This window comes from Ambystoma mexicanum, chromosome 3p (assembly GCF_040938575.1).
Source record: "Ambystoma mexicanum isolate Mex_15411 chromosome 3p, UKY_AmexF1_1, whole genome shotgun sequence".
Taxonomy (NCBI): domain Eukaryota; kingdom Metazoa; phylum Chordata; class Amphibia; order Caudata; family Ambystomatidae; genus Ambystoma; species Ambystoma mexicanum.
Window position 1 is genome coordinate 782,694,107 of NC_090925.1, and position 25,134 is coordinate 782,719,240.

General features: G+C 45.3%; 1 protein-coding gene across 1 annotated transcript in view; it reads right to left on the reverse strand.

Moving 5' to 3' along the window:
* Positions 1–23,444, reverse strand: part of LOC138579956 (vomeronasal type-2 receptor 26-like) — a 379,060-nt gene extending 355,616 nt beyond the window's left edge. Inside the window, exon 1 of the mRNA XM_069650181.1 lies at positions 23,037–23,444. Within this exon, the coding sequence (XP_069506282.1) occupies positions 23,037–23,444 (408 nt within the window). The remainder of the gene's footprint in view (positions 1–23,036) is intronic.
* Between the last annotated feature and the right edge of the window lie 1,690 nt (positions 23,445–25,134).

Below are 25,134 nucleotides of genomic sequence, written 5' to 3' on the forward strand. Positions count from 1 at the left end.
GGTTTTGGGCTTTTGTTAGCACTTTTACTTTCTAGTGGCTTCTGCACTTCGTTGATGCGAGTTGCTTGTTGAATGACCCAGCCTAGTGATCTTTTCTCATGAAAGTCCCTCACTATCTGGGTCATAATATAATTAGGGAGAGCATGAAAGAAGGTGTTGACAAATTCCCTACTATTAGTACGCACCCTCCTGGTGGTCTGGTTTGTGCAAAGGCACGTTTCAGTTCTTGGACAAATTCTTGTGGGGCCTGGTCTTCCCCACATTGCAGGTTGTAGGCTGCCTGGCAGGCCTCTTGAGGGTTTCTATGAACGGAAAAATTATTTAGGATGGCCATCCTATAGGTGGACCATCTTGAATGGTTCTGATCCTCCAGCCCCGCAAAGAAGCTGGAGTATTCAGTTGAAAATGTCCACTTCACATATTGAATACAGCTTTCGCTGTCCTTCAGGTGGAAAGTCTCCATCATTTGCTCAAACAATTCGAGGTGGTCCCAAACTGAATATTTGGCATTTTTGTCGTAGGGTGTGATGACACTCCTAATTTGATTTGTTTCAGGGGATCCTTCAGTAAAGCTCTCTTAACTTTGTTGGCCTTTTTAGTTCTGGTCACCCTGGTCCACTCATCCTCTGACTCAGAGGCACTGCTACCAGAGGTGGCTGTCTGTTCCTCTAGGCTCTCCCTGATTCTGTGAGCTGGGGAATGGCTGGCAGAATGTGTGGGCCTAGTCTCTTGAGGCCTGCGGCACTCAGAAGAGTCTTCTGACTCTCCCTTGCTTCCAGGATTGATTGTGTACCCTCCCCTCCACTGTCCTACTTGGGAAGAGGTTTTTAAAATGCTCTTAGTGGGCCTATTTTCATGGAATTCCCCACCAAATTTGACTGACTGATCTCTAGGTAGGTGATATTTTGGAGGATCCAGTTCTCTGAGTCTCCCCTCACTGGAGTCTCCCTGATCAGAGAAGCTGCCCCTAGCATTTGGGAACCTGTACACAGATGCCCCCCATCCATTTCTGGTAGGCGCTGAGCTGTCAGTCCCATATTTCCCATTGTGTTGAAGTCTACCATTCCTGTGGCCCTTGGTTCATATGAGCCAGTGAACATGGGAGTGGCAGAGTCCATGGAGTTGAAGTCCCTGATGCCAGGGTTCCTGAGATTATGCTCAGGGGTTTCTCTCTCCCATCTTACCTCATCTTGTCCAGCCCCTATTTCCTGATGACATGCCAAGATCTGACCTTTTTTCTCCTATATTAAGGCCTTCTTGGTCTCTATGAGTTGTCCTTGCATGGCTATCTGTCTATGGAGCCTGCCATTCTTTTCACAGAGAGCCTCATTGTCTCTCTGTGCTTCCTGCCTGAATTGGGAGTATTGGGGCAATTTTTGGTTCAGGAGACTCACCTCTTAAATTTGGTCCTTACTGGTCTGATTATTCTTTGCCAGAGCATCCTCCACCCATCTGGTGGGCTCTAACAGGTTTTCATAATCCATTTTGATTTTCCCAAGTTTCTGAAAGGCCAGGTGATTTTCTTCTAACTTTGTTTTTAAATGACTGACTTCCTGGCCTAAGGCGTCCCGTTCCTGAGTTAGAGTGCCCCTCTGTGCAGCCAGGTCATCCCTCTGTTTTTTTAATGCACTGGCTTTCTGGCGCTCCTCAGCAAACTCTGCCTGGGATTCTAGGTCTTTAATAATTAATTTATTATTTTCCCCTTTTAATTTGTTTATCTGGTCTTGTAAAACGACCATCTGTTCTACACAGATTCTATTAAAAGTTAATTGTTGGTCCAACTTTTGTTGACTCTGTTGTAGAGAGTTCAACCTTTCCTGACACTCTTTTTGCAGTGTCTGTACCTGGGTATCTTCCTCTGCATTCTTTTGCAGTAAGAGCGTCAGTTCTTCTTGCAGTTTGGTGGCATACTGCCTAGCCTCTGTTTCAGATTCCTTGCTATCCTGGAGCCTTTGCTCTGCAGAGTCCAGATTGCTCTGGATTTTCTGCAGTGCTTCTCCTTGCCTCTTTGTGAAGTCTACATGGTCTGCATACTTTTCCTGTATGACTCCTATGTGGAGGTACAGGTAGGCCGCTATTTTGGCAATTTTGCATTGATCCTCTTTTATTTTAGGGGTCATTTACAGGTCACTGAGTGCTTGATGTAATGGCCCCTTGTCCTGCCAGATATTAAGGTAGATTTCAATGATGTTTTGTTTTATTCCCTGCAGCCATACCTGTTTGTCCTGTTCTACCCATTCACCCCTGACAAACAATTTGTGCAGTAGGTGTTCCATTGTAATATTGATTTCCAATGGGGTCGCCATTACTGAAATATTAATTTCCTTCTGGCTTATCTCAGGGTTATTTTACTTTTGCAAACAGGCCCAACTCCTTTCTATTGAACATTTCTATTGAAGGGTGCTTATACAGTGTTTCACAGTATGGTAACCCAACAAGGTGTATGTACCTCGTCAGCTAGCATGCTGTGTTAGACTGTCACGAGTGGTATGTCCAATTCAGGATCTCGCGGCAAGCCCCCAAGCAGTAAGGGATTTCAATCCGGCACACACCCAAGTCAAAGCCCAGCATGTAGTGCACAACTGAAATCCTTATTTATTTCTGTCTATAACTTCAATATTCTGAACGATATACCACTCATATCATACCCCCCTCACCCTCCCCTCGGTCACACTGATCCAGGAATCAGGCTGTTTTGCAAAGGTAAATATTTATTAATGTATTTAAGATTTAATCAAAATCTATTTTAATAGGTAAACAACAATCACCAATGGGGTGACAGAACACGGAATAATATCTTTAATACACAAGTAATGAGCAAAACAAATGCAGCACAGAAAATAATACTTTGTGTTGGTTTAGATCAGATAGCACTATGGTTAGAGGTTCCCCCTGCAAAACATTTCAACCCCCCAAATAAGCAATGCAAAGAGATAGGAGGAGAGAGCAGGTATTCAGGAATAGCACACATCAAACAGAATATCAGTCCCACCTTCCCCCTTTCAAATACAAGAGAAAACAGAATTGACTGTCCAGCTGTCAGAATTGGCTTTTAAAATTGTCTTTAGAATGGACTGGGCAAAAACACCAAATATGGTCAAAAATACTGAAATTTTTCTAAATTCTTATGGAAGCTGCTTTTAATAGGTGCAAACAATCACAAGCAATGATTTAGTCAGCAGAAACATTTGAAATCTTAAGGTCCAAGTCGGAAGCAGTTAAAAGCTATTTTACACGTGTAAACCTTTCAGATTTTGGAAATCGCAGCAAACATTTCATTGCATGATTTTTGGGTTCTATGGATAGCTATGGATGTTGGGTACAAGTAGGAGTTTAAATTTCGTTTCTATCACAAACATGGAGGTTTTAGTAAAGGTCGTTTTTGTAAAATAGGCGCGAGAATGGAAAACAGAAATGCACTTTTGAAAATGACAAATGGGTTTGCTTAAACTAGGGGATTACTATGAAGAAGCGAATACCACACAGGGATCTTACAGTCACGTGATCAGTGCGACCCACCTGCGAAGGAAACTCGACTTCTTCAGATGAGAAAAGGGTCAGCGCAAAGATAGTTCTGGTTCTGAAGGAAAGATAGGATGGGTTGGATAGGGATAAGACAAGGCAAAGATACTCCTAACAATACTGGTTCTGAATGAAAGATAGGATGGGTTGGAAATAGGGATAAGACAATGCAATTATACTATGGGACACAGTTCTTCCTATTTATACTCACAGGATAAGTTTTTAAATGAGACCGTCAGTTCTCGTCATGGATTGGGTCTGGTCTAAGAAAGACAGCACATCAGGCATGGGACTGGATCCTCTAGGCCGGTCGCCGGATTGGCACAGGATCTGCTCTCCTAGTCTGTGGGTATTTGGATCAGCTGGATGGCGAGTTCCTCAGGCAAGCCTAGTGGTGGCAAGCCAGAGAATTTCTGGATACTGGTTCAAAATGCCTTCTCACACCACACAGCGCTTTACTGAGTGGAGAGAATAAAATTGAGGATTTGGGGCCTTGCTGGAAATCAATAGTCTCTATTGCTGGCAAGAATTTTGGAATCTGGATCTGGAAGAATATTTAAAGCTTGATGTAGAAAGCTGGATCAGAGTGCTTCGCCGGAATCAGGAAAGTGGCTGGATCAGTGAGTCCCTATATGTTGTTAGCTGTCTCTTTTTATGCCTTAAAATGACATCTCAAAGGGGGTGTATGTGCCGGCTTAGCTAAGCTTGCGCCTGTGAGCTGGGATAGGACCACACTTCATCTCCGCCTTGCAATTTGAGTGATTGGATCAAGGCTGGGTGATGTCACGTTTTATGATTTGCTTTACAATCCTCAGAGGCCTCCCTTTAGCCACTGGTCTTCAAATCTGATTTTATATTAAATGTGCCTTTATAGATTGGTCACCTTTATACAAATCACACATAAAGATGACATATTTTATGTAGCATCTGTTGCTCCAAATCCTGTAGTTGTGGGATCTTGTTTCAACTTCCTACAGAACTTTGCCCTTTTCGCTATGAACACAATTTTCAAATTTTATGCAAATTTCAACAAATGTGCGTGTTTAACATAGGGATATGCATGTACATTTTCTCAATTCTAACAGTAATACATTTTGCATAAAACCACATATCGTGCCATTCCTGTCCAGAACATGTCACACAGTTCTGCCACCTCTTCACACGTGTAGTCAGAAATTAAATTAACAACTCTGTCCTTTTGATATTTTTCACCATTTTGAATAGCAAGTTATGAGTCTTTCAAAAATGTGTTCTTTGTTCATGTTTAGCAACAGATGGTCGCCTTGCTCCAACTCTTTTTGTCTCCCTGCAGTCCAGGGCATCCCCCTCCATGTTTGTTCCTTCCAGAGGCCATTTACGACCCCTTTCACACTTCCATTTTCCTGGGCTGCAGCTTTGTCATTGTTCCTTTGTTTTCTGTAGAAAAAATTCTGTTCTAACCTGCAATTAACACCTCCCAGTGAGTTTCTGCTGAGAGGAAGGCCCGCCTTCTGTGAGGAAAAAACTGCTTTTCCAGTTCTATCAGCTTCAGCCAAGCTAATTAACTTTTAAACCCAGCAAAAACCACATTTGTTGCATCACATACAAATACATTTCTTTCTTGGCCTTAAAATCTGTGGAATCAAAAACACAACTAAGATCTGTATTCCTTTTTGGCAACAATCCTGTTTATGTTTGCTAATTCAGCAGACTTTTTAGATTTAGGTCATTTTAAAGCTTCCTCAGTACTCCTCAGACAGCTGTCATTCAGGTAGCCCCGGGTTTTGCACCCAGATTTTGGCATTGAGGCTGTCAGTTTTCAGACTTTGTATGTTTCACAATGTTTCATTTGATACATGAATTTTAGCACCAGGCGAGATTGTGAATTATGAAAAGTGTTGGGTTATAGGCATTTTGGAGTTTTTGGGAAACAAAGCAAATGTCATTTGTAGCCACATTTTGGGTTTCATTTGCAAAGTGCTGCTTCTCTCTCTGTACTCTGTTTGCTGGTCATGGAGCCTACTGGCACATTTCTGCAGGGTGTGCTCTATTCAACTGCACATGCACCATGGGTGGCTGGTTGTGCATCCCTCTTTTTGTGTGCGGAAGCACACAGTTTTTGTAGGTTTTTGGCGCGCACAAGGGTTTTGCCGCCATTGTTGCTGTTTCTTTCCCCATAACTGGCAGGGTGATGCCGCATAGCATAGCAGAGTGGGTCAATACATCCCACAACCTAAGGACTGTGTCACCTGCGCATCAAGGGACTAAAGGGTAGCTCCAGGTACAATAAGGTTGGCTGTTGTTGTGCAGCTAAGTGTGATCCAAGGGGACATCATGGAAGAGGTGACTGTCCTGGATTCACCAGCACTGCTCTCAAGTGATCATGCTGGAGGAGGATGTCCACCAGGTGTTGGTCATGGAAGACACAGGCCAGAGGAGTTGAAGAAAGTAAATTCACCACAGTGAACTGGGCCATGGGTGTTCAAGATGCAAAGCTAGCAAGTGCTGTTGCAGTTATGATTGTAAGGCTAACACCACCATCATACCGAACGTGGCATGCAGGCCCATTTGTCACCTTGTGGGGACAGTGAATGAATGTTGGTATCCATTACTTTTGGGTATGTGACTGTACACGTTTCCCAACCGACCAATCCGTGTGTGCAGCATACTGTTCTGCCTGATCAGCAGCCAGCAAGATTTGTAACTCTGTGTGTGAGTCCAATTGTTGTGTCCCTATGTGCAAGGGGTAAGGAGGGGATATTCAGTGTTGTTGCCAAATTACATGGGAGTGTTTGTGGTCTACTAAGGCGGACTGGGGATTCATCATGGACCTTTGCAAGCAGCATGGTTTAATGGATTTTCACTCAGACATTTAACATTTCATCCAACTCCTGGTGGCAGTACTGTGCACTGAAAGAGTAAGAGTGGGTATTGGGCTGATGTATATTTGGGTGCATTATTGTGATGTGGCACCTCGGTGGGGCAAGTACTGGCTGGGTGAAGAGTGGGCTTAAAGTGATGCGGATTTGGGGCAGAGTAGTGGATGTACTGGGATGGAGAGGACTTGTGGGTGCTGCTTTAATATAGGGTGTTGGGGCACAGATTCGTGGAGGTACTGGGAGGGGAATTACGTGTGGGTGCTACCTTAATGTAAGGTGTTGCAGCATAGATTAGGGCAGGTATTGGGACATGGGATAACTTGTGGGTTTTGCCTTAATGTAAGGTGCTGGGGTGCAGATTAGTGGAGTTGCTGGGATGGAGAGGACTTGCAGGTTGTGCCTTAATGTAGGGTGTTGAGGCACAGTTTAGTGGAGGTACTGGGATGAGGGAGGATGTGTGGGTTGGGCCTTAATGTAGAGTGTTAGGGTGCAGATTCGTTGAGGCACTGGGAAGGCGGAGGACTTGTGGGTGCTGCCTTAATGTTGGGTGTTGGGGTGCAGATTAGTGGAGGTGATGCGGCAAGGGAGGACTTGTGGGTTTGGCCTTAATGTAGGGTGTTGGGGTACAGATTTGTAGACATTGCGATGGGGAGGACTTGTGGGTGCTGCCTTAATGTAGGGTGTTGTGGCACAGATTAGTGGTGGTACTTACGTTCTCAGAAGAGGAGTGGAAGTAATTTCGATTGCTGGTAAGTAATCCTTGATTATTTCTTTTCCATGGGCTTGGTGCAAAAGTTGTTTGACAATGCTATGTTCATTTCGGCCTGAGGGCGTGTTGGGGGACGTGGTGATCGCTACTCATTTTTCTTTGCGCTGGAGGTTTCTGCAAGCATTTCATTCCATGAATGAGCTCCCAGTGCGGTAATTAAGGCAGAGCAATGTTTGCAATAGCGCTAACTACTTTGGGCAGACAGGGTTTTTTTGTAAATTAGGCTCCTAGTATTCCCCCTACATCATGCACGCAAACTAAACTTTCACAAATGTGGTTATGTGAGTTTTCCTCCAAATGTAATTTATCCAGTAATACATTTCACAACTGTGGTTATGCACGATTTATTTTCCAATAAATGTATCCCAGCAAGTACCAAACATTGCAAATTGGGTTGTGTGTCTCAGTTTTTCAGCACAACTTTTGTGAATTACTTCGCACATATACATGTGTGATTTTTTTTTTTTTTGCTGCAGAAAGAATTAGTGGGATATGTAATTTGCTAAATGGTTCAATGTGTATGTACGTTTTTTGACAGATTTGTGCTTGTGCATTTCGTATTTTGAGAAATGTTTTTCCTTTTGTGTTATATTTCCATTGCCCAGAATCTTTGCAATTGCCAAGAACGTTTTTCAGTTTGCTGTATGGTTTTCTTTTTGCGGAATACTTTTAATTTCAACGTTTTTCAAATCTTGCTCTGTTTTTCATTTTGTTATCTGCGTGTGTTTGGGTGTGTGTGTGTTGAGGTCTTTCAGATGTTTTTGTGTGTTTTGGGCAATTTTCCTTTCACAAAATATGTTTTCAATATATTTTGTCCTTCTAACCCTACTGTGCATTCACGGCAGCTTTGCTTTGTTTTGGGTTTGGCTAATTATGTTATGTGTTTTACAGAATCTTTTTCATTTTGCTGAATGCTTATCATGTTGTTTTGCGCCCCAATCCTACTGCTCGTGTACAGCAGATATACTTCCTTTAGGGTACATCTAATCATATTGTGTGTTTGAAAGACTATTTCATTTCATCAATTCGACTCTAGTGCGCTTGACTGAATTGTGTGTGGGTGTGTGTGGTGTGTGCATTGGGCTTCTGATTTTGTTTTGTTTTGCATATTCATTTTCATTCCACAAAATATTTTTAATTTCACTTTGTCCTTCCCACCCTACTGTGTTTTGGGTATCACTCATTAGTTTGTGCATGGCAAAGAACTTTTTTATTTCACTAAATTCCTATAATTTCGTTTTGCCTATCCGACCCTACGGAACATACATGGCTGCCGTAAATCATATTGTGTGAAGCTAGTAATATTTTTTGTGCCATGGAATATTATTCATTTTGGGGTATATTTTTTTTTTAAACGTGTTTATTTTAAACAGGCAGGTTATGGCAATACAAAGCTTAATCACTTGTGACATGTAGCATACAGTAATACCATTTGACGCTCCTCCTACTCCATCCTTCGGTCTCAAGTTCCTTCTTCACTTCCCTGTAGGGGGTCTCCATCCTGAATAGTTCTCCTGGCCAGTTGGGGCTTGAAAGTCAGGGCTGGGAACCTTTGGTTAAACTCCAATACCGGACCCCAGATGTTGCGAAAGCGATGCAAGGTGCCTGCTCCGGCAGACGTCACCTTCTCGGCGATCAGGACGTCCCAGACTTTCATCCACCAGAAAGGCATGAGAGGGCCTTCCGTCGTTTTCCAGGTGCGGGCTATCACATTCCTACCCGCAAGAAGGCATTGTGACAATAGTTTGGCCTTGGGGCCAGACCTGGGGTAGATCTCGGTGATCGGTGCTCCAAGGAGGACAGGTTCGGGGGCCAAGGGCAGTCGCACCTGAGTGATGTCCGCTATCGTCGCCAGGCATTGTTTCTAAAAGGCTTGGGCCTTGGGGCAGGACCACCACATGTGGAAGAAGGAGCCTATTTGGCCGCATTGCCTCCAGCATTGAGGGTTGGTCGTGGAGTTCATGTGGTGGAGTCTTAGGGGAGGGTAGTACCACCGGAGGAGGATCTTGTAGGCACACTCTCTATTCGTGATGCATGATGAGGAGGTGTGAGCCCGGGACCAGATGTCAACCCACTGTTGGTCTTCAATCGGATGGCCCAGGTCCGCCTCCCATAGGGCCATATACCGGGTCTTGGAGGTTAGGAAGTCCGTTTGGAGTTGCTTGTATAGAGTGGAGATTCTTCCTCGGGGCGGGAGCTCCTTAAGGGTCAATTAGATGGCTGTGGGGGGACGAGTAGCCACCTTGCGAGTCTGTGGATGAGTGCACCAGTGGCGTAGCTGGGTATATGTGAACCTATCTCGTTCCTGGATCCCAAAGAGATCTTTGCATCGCTCAAAGGTGCAGGGTCGGCCCCCTTCAAAAAGTTGGCCCAGGGTCTCTGGGCCTCCTGCAATCCAGGCCTTAAAATTCCGGGGAGACAGACCAGGAGAGAAGGTCGGGTTCATGAACACTGGGGAGAGGGGGCTGAGCCCCGTCGGGATCCTCTTCTGTTTCAACGCCTTGTCCCACACCGAAATGGTGTGTTTGGTGGATGCCAGGAGATTCCACCCTGTCGCCATTCCGGAGGGGGGACATGTGGGAGAAAGCATAGCGGGAGGCGCAACTGCGCTTGTTCGAGGTCTACCCATCTAGGGCGGTTGGTGAGGACTTGCCATGATTGGATACAAGACAGGTGAGCCGCCATTTGGTATTTCTGCAAGTCAGGGACCCCGAGCCCACCCAATTTCGCATTGCCCAGCATCGTAGATTTAGGGATCCTGGGCTTTGCCCCCTCCAAATAAACTGCAGCATTTTCTTCTGTAAGCGTTGAAGGGCTGGTGCCGGGATCGGGAGTGTGGAGCATGCATACAGAAATCTCGGTAGTAAGTTCATCTTACAGGCTGTAATACGGCCCATCAGCGATATCTCCTGTGTCGCCCAGCGTCTCAAATCTGCCTCCAGGTTTGTAAATGATGGGGGAAAATTAGCCCAATAAGTCTCGCTTGGACTTGCCGGGATCTGAACTCCCAAGTAGCTAATTCCTTTGGTCGACCATTGTATTGGGCACAGCGGAACCAGGGCTTCTCGGGTCAAGCCCACTCCCATGGCGACTGATTTCCGGTAGTTGACTGTGAAGCCTGTGACCCTGCCATAGCTCGTCATCTCAGCCAGGGCTTGAGGGAGGGAGGAGCGGGGTTTCGTGATAGTCAGGAGGACATCATCTGCATAGAGGGCCAGCTTGTGGTGCGCCGGGCCTGATTGAAAGCCTTCGACTGCAGGATTCAACCTGATCTGCTGGGCAAAAGGTTCCATAATTAAAGCGAAGAGAAGTGGCGACAGCGGGCATCCTTGTTGGGTTCCGCAAGTTAGGTTAATGGGGGAGGAGAGGATGCCGTTAACTCTAAGAAGGGTTTTGGGGGCTTTGTAATTTGCCAGCGTCATGGCGCAGAACTCCGGGCCAAATCCAAAAGCCTCCAGGGTTAGCCTCATGAAAGTCCAATCCACTTTGTCAAACGCCTTGGTCGCGTCCAGGGCCAAGAGCACCAACACCCAGGAATCTCGGAAGGCGAGTTCCACCATATCCAAAGCTCTTCGAATGTTGTCGGCCGTGGAGCGGTGTCTGAGGAAGCCACTCCGATCCGCACTGATTATCTCCGGCAAGAATCGAGACAGACGAGACGCCAGGATTTTAGAGTAAATATTGGCATCTATGTTGAGCAGGGCAATGGGTCTATATGATGCAGGGTTCTTCGGAACGCCCCCAGGTTTAGGTAGTAGGACCGTAATTGACTCCTGCATGGACGGGGTTACGGTGCCCGTGGTCCTGAACGAGTTAAACAACTGTACCAAAGGTGCTAATAGTTGGGGTTTGAAAATCTGGTAGAACCTGGTTGTATAGCCATCAGGGCCAGGGGCTCGGGATTTAAGAGCTTTTATTGCCTCGTCCACTTCTTCGTCAGTAATCGGTGCCTCCAGAGAGTCACGGGCTGTTCTTTTTAGCCGGGGAAGTGCTGCACCCCGTAAGTATTCCTTCTGTTCCTCCATGTCCCGCGCTGGAGCGGTCATCACCTGAGTCAGGTGGGCCGCAGCGAGCTGCAGTTTGTCCTGGTCAGCGTAATGGACCTTGCCTCGTTGGTCCCGCAGGCCCACAATTGTATTGTTCCTCTTCGCCTTGGCAAGTTTGGCCACTAGTAGCTTATTTGCTTTGTTGTTTTTAGCATAATAAAACTGTTTTGCTTTTGCCATTTGGTGGGCAGTGTGTTCAGCATAGTGGGCCTCAATCTTTTTCTGTGCTATCCGGATGGCCCGCTGGGTTTTAGGGGTCCAGCCCTTCTCCTTATGGGTCCTTTCTGCATTTTTAAGATCTTCCTTAAGGCCCTGGCGAGTTTGACGTTTATGTCTATGATAGGCCACTCCTTGCGCAATCAGTTCACCCGCACTACTGCCTTCATTTTGTCCCAAGTGTTGGCGATAGAGGTGTCCTCACTGGGGTTCTCCTTAAAGAAGTTGGTGATCGTGGTTGCGATTGCGTCCCTGAGTGGCATCTCGTTGAGAATCAGATCATATAGAGTCCATCTGCGCTGTTGCGGGTTAGCTGGTTCCTGCACTCGGATTTCCAGGGTCACCGGAGCATGATCAGACAAGATTCTGGAGCCAATTGTAAACGTAAAGATTTGTGTGGACACTAGGAGAAGATCTATCCTGGAGAAGGTTCGGTGGACATAAGAATAAAAGGAAAAGTCTCTTTTGGATGGGTGGAGTACTCTCCATGAATCCACCACCCCCAAGGTTCTGAATAGTTGTAGGAGAGCCAGGGCTATGGTGAGGTCTCCAGCACTGGGTGGGTGTGATTTGTCTTTCGAGGGGTCCGGGACCCCATTGAAGTCCCCTCCAATCACTATCTGGCCTTCCAAAAACGGGGAGAGGGTTGTACTCAGGGATTCATAGAACAGCGCCTGGCCTGAGTTGGGTGCTTATACAGAGATTATAGAATAGAGTTGTCCTAGTAATAGGCATTTCACCGCCATGTACCGCCCCTCCGGGCAGCTTATAGAGCTAAGAATCTAAGGGTTCAGGCCCCTCCCGAATAGGATAGCTGTGCCACCCCTCTTGGAATTCCCAGATGCGAAAAGTTGCTCCGGAAAGCGCAGGCGGCTGTCGTCTGCCGGCAGCAGATGGGTTTCCTGTAGCATAGCCACAGCTGCACCGTCGTTCTGAAGCTTCTGTAGGATAGACTTGCGTTTGGCGGGTGAATTTAGTCCCTTAACATTCAGGGAGACGAACCTTAGAGTTCGATGTTCCGGGGCCAGGTCCGGGGAGGTTGACGAGTCCTGGGGGAGAGGGGGAGATGTAGAGGAATCAGCCATCATGTCGCGGAGTGTGTAGCCATTCCCCAACCTGCCTGTGGGGTTTTTTTCTCGGGCCGCCAACGGGAGGACTGAGTTTTAACTGAGGGTAGCTGACCTTTTGTGGGTCTAATGCCTCCCTTGGCCAACAGGGCCATCGAACATTGTGTAGCCAACATGGCTAACCTTATGAGTAATATTAGTGGTTTGTTCCAAGGACTCGTAGATGGATTGTGCCTTGGAACCGGGCATGGGCCGTGGAATAATGCCCGCTGATTAAAGAATAAAGCAATAAAGCTTATCTGTGTTCCTGAGGGTGCAGATTGGATCATGGCGCCGGGCTGCGAACCGGGATCGAGGTGGAAGCTCCATCATGGGGTTGCATCTGGCTATTTCCTCTTCCGGAATCTGGGAACCCTCGACCAAGAGTTTTGTGAGGGATTAGGGGAGGCCACCAGGTTTGAATCAGCCGCTGCTTCGGAGGGTGGGAGAGACGAGGATTTTGAAGCATCTGGACGTAGGATATCGGTAGCATCTTCCAGGTGGCTAATTTTCCTGAGCGAGCCCTTGTAGGAAAATTGCAAAGCTGTGGGAAAGAGCCATCTGTAGCGGATTTTTTGAGCCTGAAGAAGGGCGGTTAAAGGGCGAAGGGCTCGCCTCTTTTGAAGAGTACGCGGAGAAAGGTCCTGGAGAGAAGTCCCTTGGAATGTACTTTCGTCTTTGGAGCGGCTTATTGACGAGATGGCTTCCTTCGTAGTAAAGAAGTGCACCCTAGTAATGACGTCGGGGGGGCCATCCAATTCCACTCCGCATCGGGGGTTCAGGCTGTGGGTGCGATCTAGGAGAAGCAGTGAATCTTCGAGGTCGGGGAGAAGAGATTGGAAAAAGAGGCCCACATCTTCAGCTAACCCCTTGTCTGGGATTGAGGTGGGAACTCCCCGAATGCAGAGGTTGTTGCGCCGGGCCCTATTTTCGAGGTCTTCTTGCTTGTATTCCAGGATGTCGCACCTGTCCTGCAGTAGTCCGATTGAGCGTTGGACCTCCGTTAGGCATGGTCTTGGATATGATCCTCAACAACTCCTACTCTTTGTTCAACCTCCGAGACCTTTTTGTCTGTGCTTTCCAGTTTAGTTGTGAGTTCCGCCATACAAGAGCGGAATTCTGATTTGATATCCGCCATGAATTCACGAATATCTTCTTTGGTCGCCAAAGGTCCCTTGTTATCTAGGGATTCCCGTGATATAAGGAATCTTGTTTTTTAGCTTTGTCGGAGGCGGTCAGCAGAGTTGCTATGTCCGAAGACTTGGTGGTCTTTTGTTGCTTGGACATCGCGCTAGTTGTTAGAGGCAGGACAATGGCCGCTGGGAGCGATGTAGTGGTGAAGAGGAGTAGGGCCGTGGGCCAGGGCGCCCCAGGAAGAGCTCAGGGAGAAGCGTATGCGAGCTAGGCCTACCTTAAATCTCTCAAGGGGCTCCCGCCGAAGGCTCCCATCGCCAACCGTTGGGGGGAGGGTCTCTCATCTTCGCTCCAGGAATTGAATCGCCTCCAGGGCTGTTACTTGTGTCCATGAGCCGGAAGGTAGGCCCCACCGAGCATCCAGGTGGGTCACTAACGCAGCCGCGTAGATCTCTGTACGCTGGATGTGTAGCCGTAGGGCAGCGTGGGCCGGGGCGCCACAGGAGTAAAAGGGAGGGGGTGCACAAAACGGGGCCGATGTATGCGGGGCTCCTTGCCGGTTCCAGGGGGGGGCCCTCGCCAGCCGATGGAAATAGTCCCCGTTTGTCTGGATATCCGGATGTCCGTCCGTCCCCTCTGGCTCGAGTGCTACGGGGAGGATCGCCTCCGACTCCTGACTGTGGCCGCCATCATACGTGTGCCCGCCATCTTGGATTCTCCGAGCCGCCGAGGGGGGGACCGGGATTCAGGCGACGAGTACGGACATAGTGTTCCCTCTCCCAGCTTTCATCTTTGAGCCGCTAGTGCCCCATCGGTTCCGATCCACATAGCTGGCGTCGATGGATCGTATAGGCCACAGGAACCGTGCAATTTTAGCTGAAGCAGCGGGCCGTCCAGGGGCGGCTTTAGAGGAGCGACTGCATCACGTCAGCTCCAAGCCACGCCCCCATGGGGTATAATTTTGATTTCATTTCATCACATGGACCCTAGTGCATATGACTGAATTGTGTGCATGTGTGTGTGGTGTGCCGTTTTGCAAAATCATTTTCATTCCACAAAATGTTTTTTATTCAACTTTGTCCTTCCAACCCTTTTTTGCATGCACGGCAGCTCTACAGTGTTTTGGGTATCACTAATTATTTTGTGCATGGTACAGGCTATTTTTCATTTTGCTAAATTCTTATCATTTAATTTTATCTCACTGACACTAGCAAACATGTAAGGCAGCTGTAATTCATAATGGGTGCAGCTGATCATATTTGTGGTATTATAGAATACGTTTCATTTTGGGGTATAACGTTTATTAACTTTCATCCCCCATATCCTACTGCTCATGACTAGATAAGGTGTGTGTGGTTGTGTGTGTGTTGGTTATTGTAGGTGGTATTGTGTGTTTTGTGATTTTATTGCAATTTATGGAATGATTTGCGTAGTACCAAAAGAGAAGCAGAAGCGAATTGGAAAAAACACCCAACTGTCTCGAACAAAGAGAAGTTCACTAATGCCTGTAACAACTATAAAGCAGCCATCCTCCAAACCAAAAGTGCCACATATAACGAAAGAATTACAAATGCCAACTCTGGTACCAAAGAGCTGTTTGCGATCCTTCAAGAACTAGAATCTCTTGTGCCACCACAGGAATCTTGCCTCAAAAACTCAACATGGTGCACAAACATCCAAAAAGCCCTGCTTGACAACATTTCATTAATACAAACGAAAATTGAAGCTACAAAGTCTAGCTTGTCACCTGACACTCAATTCTTAGAGCCAAGGGATTACCCTACGAAACATCACACACGATTTGACTTTGCCCCTGTCTCTGTAACTGAAGTAAAAAAAATAAGTCTCAAACCGTCCAGATGTCAAGGTGATATCTGCCCAGCTGCAGTCATCAAAGACGCGTTGGAGGAGTTTGCTCCATTCATCATGTCCCTAATAAACGCTCCTTTGAAACAAGTACCATCCTGATCAACCTCAAAGATGCCTTGGTCCTTCCGTTACTCAAAAAACCCACGCTAGACCCTAACAATCCCACTAATTATTACCCTATAACAACTGTACTATTCTTACTCATAATTTTGGACAGGGCTGCCTACTTGCAAATTCAAAACCATTTAGAATCTAATAACCTCTTGGGCCTTCCTCAGGCAGGCTTTAGAGTGGGTCACAGTAATGAATCAGCTCTTATAGATTTAAAAATCCAAATGGACGAGCTTAAAGACAATGGCAACTTAGCGCTCCTCCTCCTACTAGATCTATCAGCGGCCTTTGACCTGGTCAACCATTAAGTATTCTGTAAACATCTGACCTCGGTGGCCCACTTCTCCACTAAAACCTCTTTATGGATACAGTCCTTCCTCTCCAACAGAACTATGAGGGTATTCACCCCTACGGCAGCTTCTGAGCCTGCCCCAGTCTCTAGTGGAGTACTGCAGCGTTCCTGTGTTTCTCCTACACTTTATACAATTTTTACTAAGCCACTTTTTTGACCACTTGGACGACTCAGGTGTCACTTACACTAACTATGCTAATGACACCCAAATCCTGATTCCTATCGAATGTTCGTACTCACTGATTCCAAACTACTAAATGATATAGGCTTGGATGGCTATCCATGGCCTATGTCTTAACGACAATAAAACAGAGTTACTCCTTATTGGATCGCAAAACGGACTAAGCAAACTAGACGACCAATTTAAATCATTCAACTTTGACAACATTACTATTAAAGTTTCCAAAGAAGTGAAAACATTAGGCATTTACCTGTACTCGGCCCTTACACTAACAAGACAACTTAATGTGACAGTCTCTGCGGCGGCTTACACAGTGTGTGTGTGTGTGTGTGTGTGTGTGTTTTTGTGTGTGTTTCAAGCTGTGGCTCTGGTTATGGGATTTTAATATACCTGGGTTTGATGAGCATGTTAAAGTAACTGGAATGATGCAGTATAGAACACTCAGTTCTCAGCATTCAATTGTTCCCCCCAGTTTCCCTATTAGAACGCATAGTTTGGGGCATTGATGTATGGATATTCGTGGTGTGATGTATGGATATTCATGGTCTTCAAGGCCAGAGTGACATGGGACATGTATCAGATAATGGTGCAACCGTTATGTAGTTCTTACCTCTCATCAGCTTAGTGGGGTATGCAGCTCATTGCTCTGTTTGTGATTCCCCTGGTATTATGGCAAGGGTGCCCTGCTTCCCTGGGGTGAGCAACTGTCGAGTGTCATCAGAGCGGCTACCTTCGTCTTCTATCGTGAGGATCCTGAGCTCCTTAGACACCACACGTTCCCTTTCATTGTTTGATTTTTTAAATAACGCTTGAGGAACAGGGCATTCAGCTCCTTGACTACCCTTTCCCAGAAGCTGACCCTCTGGCTGAAAGAGGCATGGTGTCCTGGCAGATTGAGGAGTTTGGTGCTGCAGAGGAATCAAAAGCATAGCAGTACCTCTGATTCTTCCCGAGTATTATGGCTGTGAGGGATGGGGGAGACACAGGTCACAGAGGAGTAACTTTGCTGAAAATGCTGGGGGGGATAGGGCTGGGGTGGAACGAGGGCGGATGGTGGCTCTTAGGGATAATTTCGGCCAAACTGATCAAAAAAATGTGGTCGATTGGTAGATTTGACTGAATTCCGTCACCAACATTAGTTCAAAGCCGAAGATACTGAACAGGAAGAGCTGGAGTTGCGGGGGTGTCTCCCGCTCCCCATGTTTGATATTTTTGGCCTTGGTGGTTGTGGGAGTGTCCTCCACTTCCACAGCATTGGTGGCAGGGGACCCAACAACAAAAAAAGAAGAAAAAGGAGACCCTGCAGCGTCAGATCCAACCCGCATTAGATGGATGGATCTGCCGCTGCAGGGTACACGAGAGGCGGTGGATGAAGAAAAGGTAAGTAGGGAGGTTTATGTTTAATTTTTAAATGCCATATATCTCCAAACGTGGGTTCTGCACAGAACCTTATATGTGTACGTGCTGATCGAGTTTTTCTACAAGATTCTGACTGATTAAAATTAAGGTATGCTTTCCATTCTTCAAATGGCTCCAAGCAGTGGAGTACCGAGCTGGTGAAGCGGGGGGGTCTGCCCCCATGGCTTTTTTAAGAGCCAGACCGGGACATTTGTCATTGGGACACCTCTCCCGTTTGGCACATCAAAGAGGGTGCCCAAAGGCAAAGGCGTCCCGCTGGCAGGAAAATGTGTGCTGAGCAATTCCTGCTCAGCATGCTCATTGTCCTGACAGCAGGACACCCTACCCGTTCCGAATGGTAGAGGTGTCCTGCTGCCAGGACAATGTCCCAAGGAGCTCTGAGTAGCAAAGGGTCCTCACGTTGCTCTGTATCAACAGAGCATTACAATGTGAGCCGTTAGGCACTAATAGGAGGGAGGGGGGTACTATTAGCCGGGACCTTTGCCCCTTTAGAAATGTGAATGGGAGGGAGTGATCAGAAGCGAGAGAAGGGTGCATAATGTTGCATGCTTTATGAAATAATGACTATGGCTTTAAAACCCAAGGGGAATTTGTTAAGCTCACATTAATCTACGTGATTCTATTGTGACTTAGCATGCAGAATGGGGAAGATAAAACTAAAGCCATACTCCCATTGCTCAAAATATTTCTATGACAATGTATATAGTGAATGGTTAGTTTACTATGAAAGGCTAGTTTATTATGTAATGTGGTTTGCTTCCAAGGCCTTGCTATAAATAATTATTTAAGCACATGAAATGTAAAGCAAAACCTTAATACATATCCATATCAACTAAACCTGGAAAGATGTGCGCGGTCGCTTAAATTGTCCATATCCCAGTGTGTGATCCTGAGCAAATCGTTTAGTCACATTGTGCCTTATCTGCAGCTCTGCAAATGACTCTGATTCACTTCAAAGCTTATGTTAATTTATCAATGTATTATAATGGAAAGGCCTAATGACTATAGATTTGCCCCACATATAACAAAAGTGCAATTTAGGTATTTTGCCCCACAAAGTTATTTATCACTTGGCTTATTTATGGCAACTTATTCTAAACTCACTTCCATGGCGTCTCCAAGTATCAAAGACTGATGATGCGCCTTGCAATGTACTTTTCTGTGAAGACACTTTTGTTGGTGCAATCCATACAATAATTAGGAGGTTTGCATGTATTTTGCTTCGGAGGGCTTGGACAGAGCTCTAATATATGTTTTTTTTTTTTTTTTTTTTTTTTTATTCGTTTTGGCTCGATGAGCCTTCACAAAAAGACAAATAAACAAGCAATTGACAAAATTACTTTACAAATATAGACATTTTTTTCTAAAATAAGATGTTCCCTTTCTTTGCCAACCCTGTCACTTTTCACATGCGTATGAATTTCCTGCATCTGGAATGATCCTGCCGTTTAATTTTTTTGTTGTGTGCTAAAATGCCATTTCTAAAAAGTAGATTGGGGCAGGGGTGGGCGGTTTGGCCGTGTCAATGAGATCATGTGAAATTCCACACACTGCATTTTGTTGCTGAGCCCCCCCTCCCCCCACACACACACACTCTTACAATGCTGGATACTCCCCGGCTTAGTTTGGTAAGTGGAGCAGTTTTTGGTGGCCTGTAACTTGAACCATGAAACCCATTTACTAATTTACACCAAACTGTCCTGAAAAAGTGTCTACAAAACTCGAAATACTTTTTGCCAGTTTGGTGAAGATTATTTTTGGCGGCAAGGGGAAAAGTTATACAGGTCTCCTAAAAGTGTGCTTTTAACACAAAATCCCATACGGTTCCTTCTGCGCACCCAGAGCAAAAACTGCTTAACAAAGGTTCACCATGTATGGAAGGCGTATAACACTCAAATTCATTTCACAGAATTTGCATAGTGGACAGTTTTGGGTCACAGGTTTTCTCAGCTTGACTCTTTCCACTTTACTTGGGTAGGAAGCACCTTCCGCCAACTTAATTTTGAAATTAGGATGGTGGTGCTTTCGTAGCATCTGAAAAGTGGGCAGACTCATTTTAGTGGTGTTGCAGAGCTGTGGCTTGCCACAGAGAATGCACCATTTGTTGTTTTTAGAATGTCTTCATACCTGGGACCTTAATGTGTACTGTGAGCTCTGCTCACATTGTCCAAATGTGACATGCACCCTCACTAGGGTCAGCCTGTAGCCCAGCCCCTGCAACAAACATACACACAATTCAAATATATATTTTTTTTAAGTACCTGTGCTCTGCTTTCAAATGCCGTCTGGGCCACCTCTCATGTTACACCGACCTAATCTCTTCGCACTCACGCACCTCTAGACAGAAACCAGCAAGCTGAATGAGCTTCATAGTTCCTGTGTGTGTGTGTCACACAAACACAAAGCCGGAAAGCGATTCTCTGTACAAAGGCCCCTGAAAGTGCTGCTGCTAGCGTGGACGCAAAGGCTCTAGGCCCTGCAACACCCAGTCAGGAATGAGGGACTGAGCCACGCAGGGCATCCCGGCCCTGAATGTGTTGCAGTGCGGTAGCCAGGCATCACAGCATTATGTAATTAGATAGCGCAAGGCTTGCTGGGCACCCCAGCCAGGCTTGCGTTGCACACGTACATAATTGATGATTGCGGCCCCCCTGCCCTCCTCCAAAAGATGGGGGGGGGACAAAAAGGCATGCCACAGAAGTTGGGGGGGGGCTAAAACCCCCTGCCCCCCTATAATGACGCCCATGGGTCGACACACGTTTGGAGACAGGGTAAGGTGAACATGAGAAATGACGGGCTCTGAGGAGGCTTTCAGGGGACTGATGCAGAAAGCTGAGGCTTGCAGGAGTGCAGGGTAGATGAGATCCAGCAATCCAACGAATGTGGGCATTCCTAATTAAAAGACATCAGCAAAAAAATGTAGCGCTAAATCAGGTTTTGTTTTTAGTTAACATCGGCCGTGGAAGCTGCATGTATTTTGAACAGAGCTTAGGGAAGGGGCACGCTGAGCTCCTGATTTCTTAACTTATAGACACTTTGAGAACCAGAGCAGTGTTTGAGTGCTCTTACACAAAATAGAAGTGAGTATCTGAAACCACAGACTTTTATTTACATTCAAAATGTTGTTAGAATATCTCGGGAGGATAGCTCAGTGGCAATGTGATCGCTTTGGAAGCAAGGCGACACTGAGAATCACAGGTTCGATCCCCGGTCCGTGCTTAGAAGGCTGCTATAAGAAGCAAGCCATGTGCTGTGGTTAAAATGCTAATTCAGTTTGGATATAGCAGCACATTAACAAAACCGAATGTTGAAAGGGAGTGGTTTGCTTGAAAAAATATTAAACAACAGTTTTGCCTGGAAGCCGCTGGGATTTTAGTGCATGGCCACGGGCTGTAAAAGATAGAGAGCTTTGTGGAAGCAGGATGGTTTTGAGAGGTTTTGTTCTCTAGGATCTAGCCAGTAGCATAGAACATATTGCAAGCATTACAAAGTTAAGCTAATGTTGCTTTGTGAATTCTTAAAGCAATGTTATGAGTGGGACAAAAAGCCAAAATGAATATGTGAACCCTGTAGTAACACGATTATTTGCACATTTTAAGCTACGCTCAAAAGTAATGTGGAACACATTGTAAGAATTACATGGTTGTTAATGTAAGAAAGAAAATCTCGAGCTGATGTTATGTTGAGGAAAGAATTAAGATGTAACTAATGCAACACTGATTGTACATTGCATAGTAGATATTTCGATAAGCTAAAACGTTTGGTTTTAATAAGTATTTCAAATATAAACAACCAGTGTTCTTTTGGCCTTTCAAAGCTAGTTGTCAATGTCACAATTCATTACGACTCAGGCGGTAAGGGTTTTACGGCGGCGTAAACAGCGCCGACCCTTACCGCCTGAGTACGAGGTCCCTTAGCGCCATGGCGGATTTAACACCTGCTTTTAGCAGGTGTTAAAATCCATGGCGCTAAGGGACCATGGAGTTAATTACGCCACCGTAATTTACGGTGGCGTAATTAACGCCTTCCCCACTCCCATTATGCCCTATGGGGCAAAAATGGGAATGGGGAAGGGTAAATGGGGATTGGGGATTTACCGCCCCGCCAACCTCGGAATGGGGCGGTAAGTCCGCCAACCACCATGGCGTAAACGTAGTTTACGCCATGGTGGTAAAGTCACGGCCCAGGCGGTAACTTACCGCCTGGGTCGTAATGAGGCCCCTTGACTCATAATATTGCTTATGATTTGCTACAGGACAGTGAGAGCAAATGCAAGGTAGACGGATGTGTCATTTCATTTATGTTACTTACCTACACAAGAGTAAATAGACAGTATTCCAAAGCATGGTGAAAATAAATGCATGCTTTTGAGTCTGTAAAGTTAATTACCTCTCTTAAAGTCGAGCATGAAGATGAAATTAAGTATTGCACGGTTTCTGGCAGTTTTAAACGCACCCAGTTCCAGATTTGTCTAAGTGTCAAATATGCCCATGGCTAAACCAAAGACATCTTAGTATCTGGTGACGTGTATCCCCTACAGAACAAGACCATAATAGTTTGCCAGGTGAATCCGAAATTATAATTTGTGTCAAAACCTTCCATAATGCCACCCAAAGTCTAGCTAACAACAAATGTTATGTTACCCCAAATTCAGAGCCTTCTATCCTCCATTTTATAAAGTGTATTTTCTAATTCAAAGTTAATTACATTTTGCAGAAGGTAACATAGTACATGAGGAGTTACTTTTTCTTCATTGAAAGTCTATAACTAACAACAAATGTTGATATGTTAGCCCCAATTCATGTCCTTGCCCCTTTACACTGGAACTCCCAACCTCTTTCTATCCACTCCATCCCCACCTATTCCACCTTCCGCACCTCCTTGAAATCACTCCTTCTTCATTCCCCCCCTGACACCTTATTCCCCTTTTACCTTTCTCTCTCTCCCTCTAGTTCCCCCGCCATAGTTTTCTTTATATTTCCCGTCTTTCGTAAGATCTCCTCTCTTCCTACCACTCACTTTACTCCCTACTCTCTCTCTCTCTCTCTCTTCCTCCCTTCCCCACCCCCTCCTCTCCTCTTCCATCTCATGTAAATTGTTCTACATACTGTTTTTCTGGTTTGATTCATGTATATTGTTATTGCTTCTATTGTTCCGTGTTTGATGTATTCTTGTTAAAATGTAAAGCACTTTGGATTAAAGCACTACATAAAAACAAGAAATACAAATACAAATACAATTCAGAGCCTTCTATCCTTCATGTTATAAAGTGTATTTTGTAATTCAAAGATAGTGAATTGCATTTTGCAGGAAGTAATATAGTACACGAGGAGTTACTATCTTTATTGAAAGTCATTCCTTTCAAAATTGTGTATATACATTTTATGAAATGGGGCATGGCAATAAAAAAACCAAAATGGCCACACTAAGAAATATATTTACAATATTCTGACCTGCCAAGGTTGAAAATCAGGATAATCTGCACAGGTCCTGTTGGCAAAGGGTCCATTCCCAGGTGTACAAACCTTCACATTGTGCAGTGCTTGTGCTAAGGCATAGATGGCATTATACGCTGTATACGTAAACCGGAAGTTATTCACATCATATGCCGACACATCAAGGGTTTCCAATGATTCCATTTGAGTGCAAAATCTCTTTCCTTCTGGTGTCTTTCCAGTGGCTGTGCTGTTTAACTCCTCTGTCCATTGGCAGCTAAATACATGTTCCCAGAACTCTTTCATAAAAATGTCATTGGGAAATTTGGCAGGGTGGATGTTGTAGAGAAATTCTTTAAACATTGGCATCTCTCCACTGTGTGCTGCAATCCCCACTGTGTTATTCAGTGTTTGCCACAAGTCCATTATTGAAAATACAGTAGAAGGGAACCAACTGTTATTTGCAACCCACACCTTACCAGTGATGTTCTGTAGAGCGATTTCTTTTAAAAGTAGAATCATCTGAGCTGGAAAGGTCAAGCAGACTATGACCGTTGATGAAGATTGTCGTATGACATTAACGGCATGAGATAATGACTTCTGTGTCATCTGTATGGGAAGCATTTCATAGTATTCAATACATATACCCCTATTTTGAGCCTCTACAAGGAGTTTTTGACTATTGTCAAGCCCATAGTCATTGTTTGAAGCCAAAATACCTATCCACGTCCAACCAAAATGATGAAGCAGCTCTGCAAAACTTTGGCCCTGAGATTCAGTACTTGGACAAGTGCGGAGAAAAGACGGAAATTGCATTTTATCACTCAGAATGGGCAGTCCTGCACCAAAGCTGATCTAGTAGGAAATGAAGATGCTATCATTATTGAATAACTTTTCTAGCACATTTTACATTACTAGTGTACTGTGTTACATAACTTGCACCAGCTCGTACGGAAGACCCCTATATGGGCTTCCAATAAGAGAAATGGGACAATTATGTTTATGTTTATATAACGCTTTAATCCAAAGCGCTTTACAATAAAACAACAGGATGAAATAATGGAAGAAGCAAGTTAACAAACATGAGACAAACCAGCGTAACAATATGTAAAACAGTTTCCTTGTATATTGGAGATGAGAGAAAAATAGGAAGGGAGAGGGTGTAGAGAAGGGAAGGGGAACAAGATTCAATTATGTGATATAGTGTCAAGTGGATGTGAGAGGAAGGTAGGGGAGGTAAGGGGACAGGGCAGATGGGAGGAGAGAACGTAAGGGTCAAGGGGGGAGTGGAGAAGAAGGGCTTTCAAGGAGGTGCGGAAGGAGGTGTATGTGGGGGTGGAGCGGATAGAGAGAGGCAAGGAGTTCAAATGTAGGGGAGGCCAGGAGCTGAAAGGAGCAGAAGCGAGAAGCAGCACAAGGAGACGGGGGTACAGTAAGTAGAAAGTGGTTGGCGGAGCAGAGAGAGCGAGAGGGAGTGTAGAAGGAGAGGAGAGAAGAGAGATAGGGGTTAGCAAGTTCATCGAGAGATGTGAAGACCAAACAGAGAAATTGAAATTTAAGTTGAGAGGGGAAGGACATAAAAGACATATGGCTTTTTTCACAAAGCCCTTAATGGCTGCACTCCTGAATTCCTCTCCAGAATCGTTGAACTTTACCAGCTCTGGAGACGCCCTATATCTGCCCAACAGAACTTACTCTATATCCCACTTCCAGATTCATGAGAAATAGCAACTTAACAGCTTAACCACCTGTAACAGAAATACATAAGCCAGATGCTGGATCGTTTGGCAACCCCAACACACCACTGCATAAGCTCTAATAGACATGCATGAGCATATGAGCCATGAGGTTGGGGAGAGACGGACCTACTCTGCTCAAAGTCACGTAAAGGAACAAAAGATAACAGCAAGCAGTAAAACAAGCAAAAAAAATGAATGCACACAATGTTTTTGTACATTTTGAAAAGGTTTTAGTACTTTGTACATTCTTTGTGTCCTTGTGCTGTTAATTCATGCACCTTACTTATGTTTCCAAGCCATAAGTGCCATAGAACTGCATTCTAAAAAACACAACGCTATGTATAGTTTTGCTTAGTTCACAATTCCACCATGTTCAT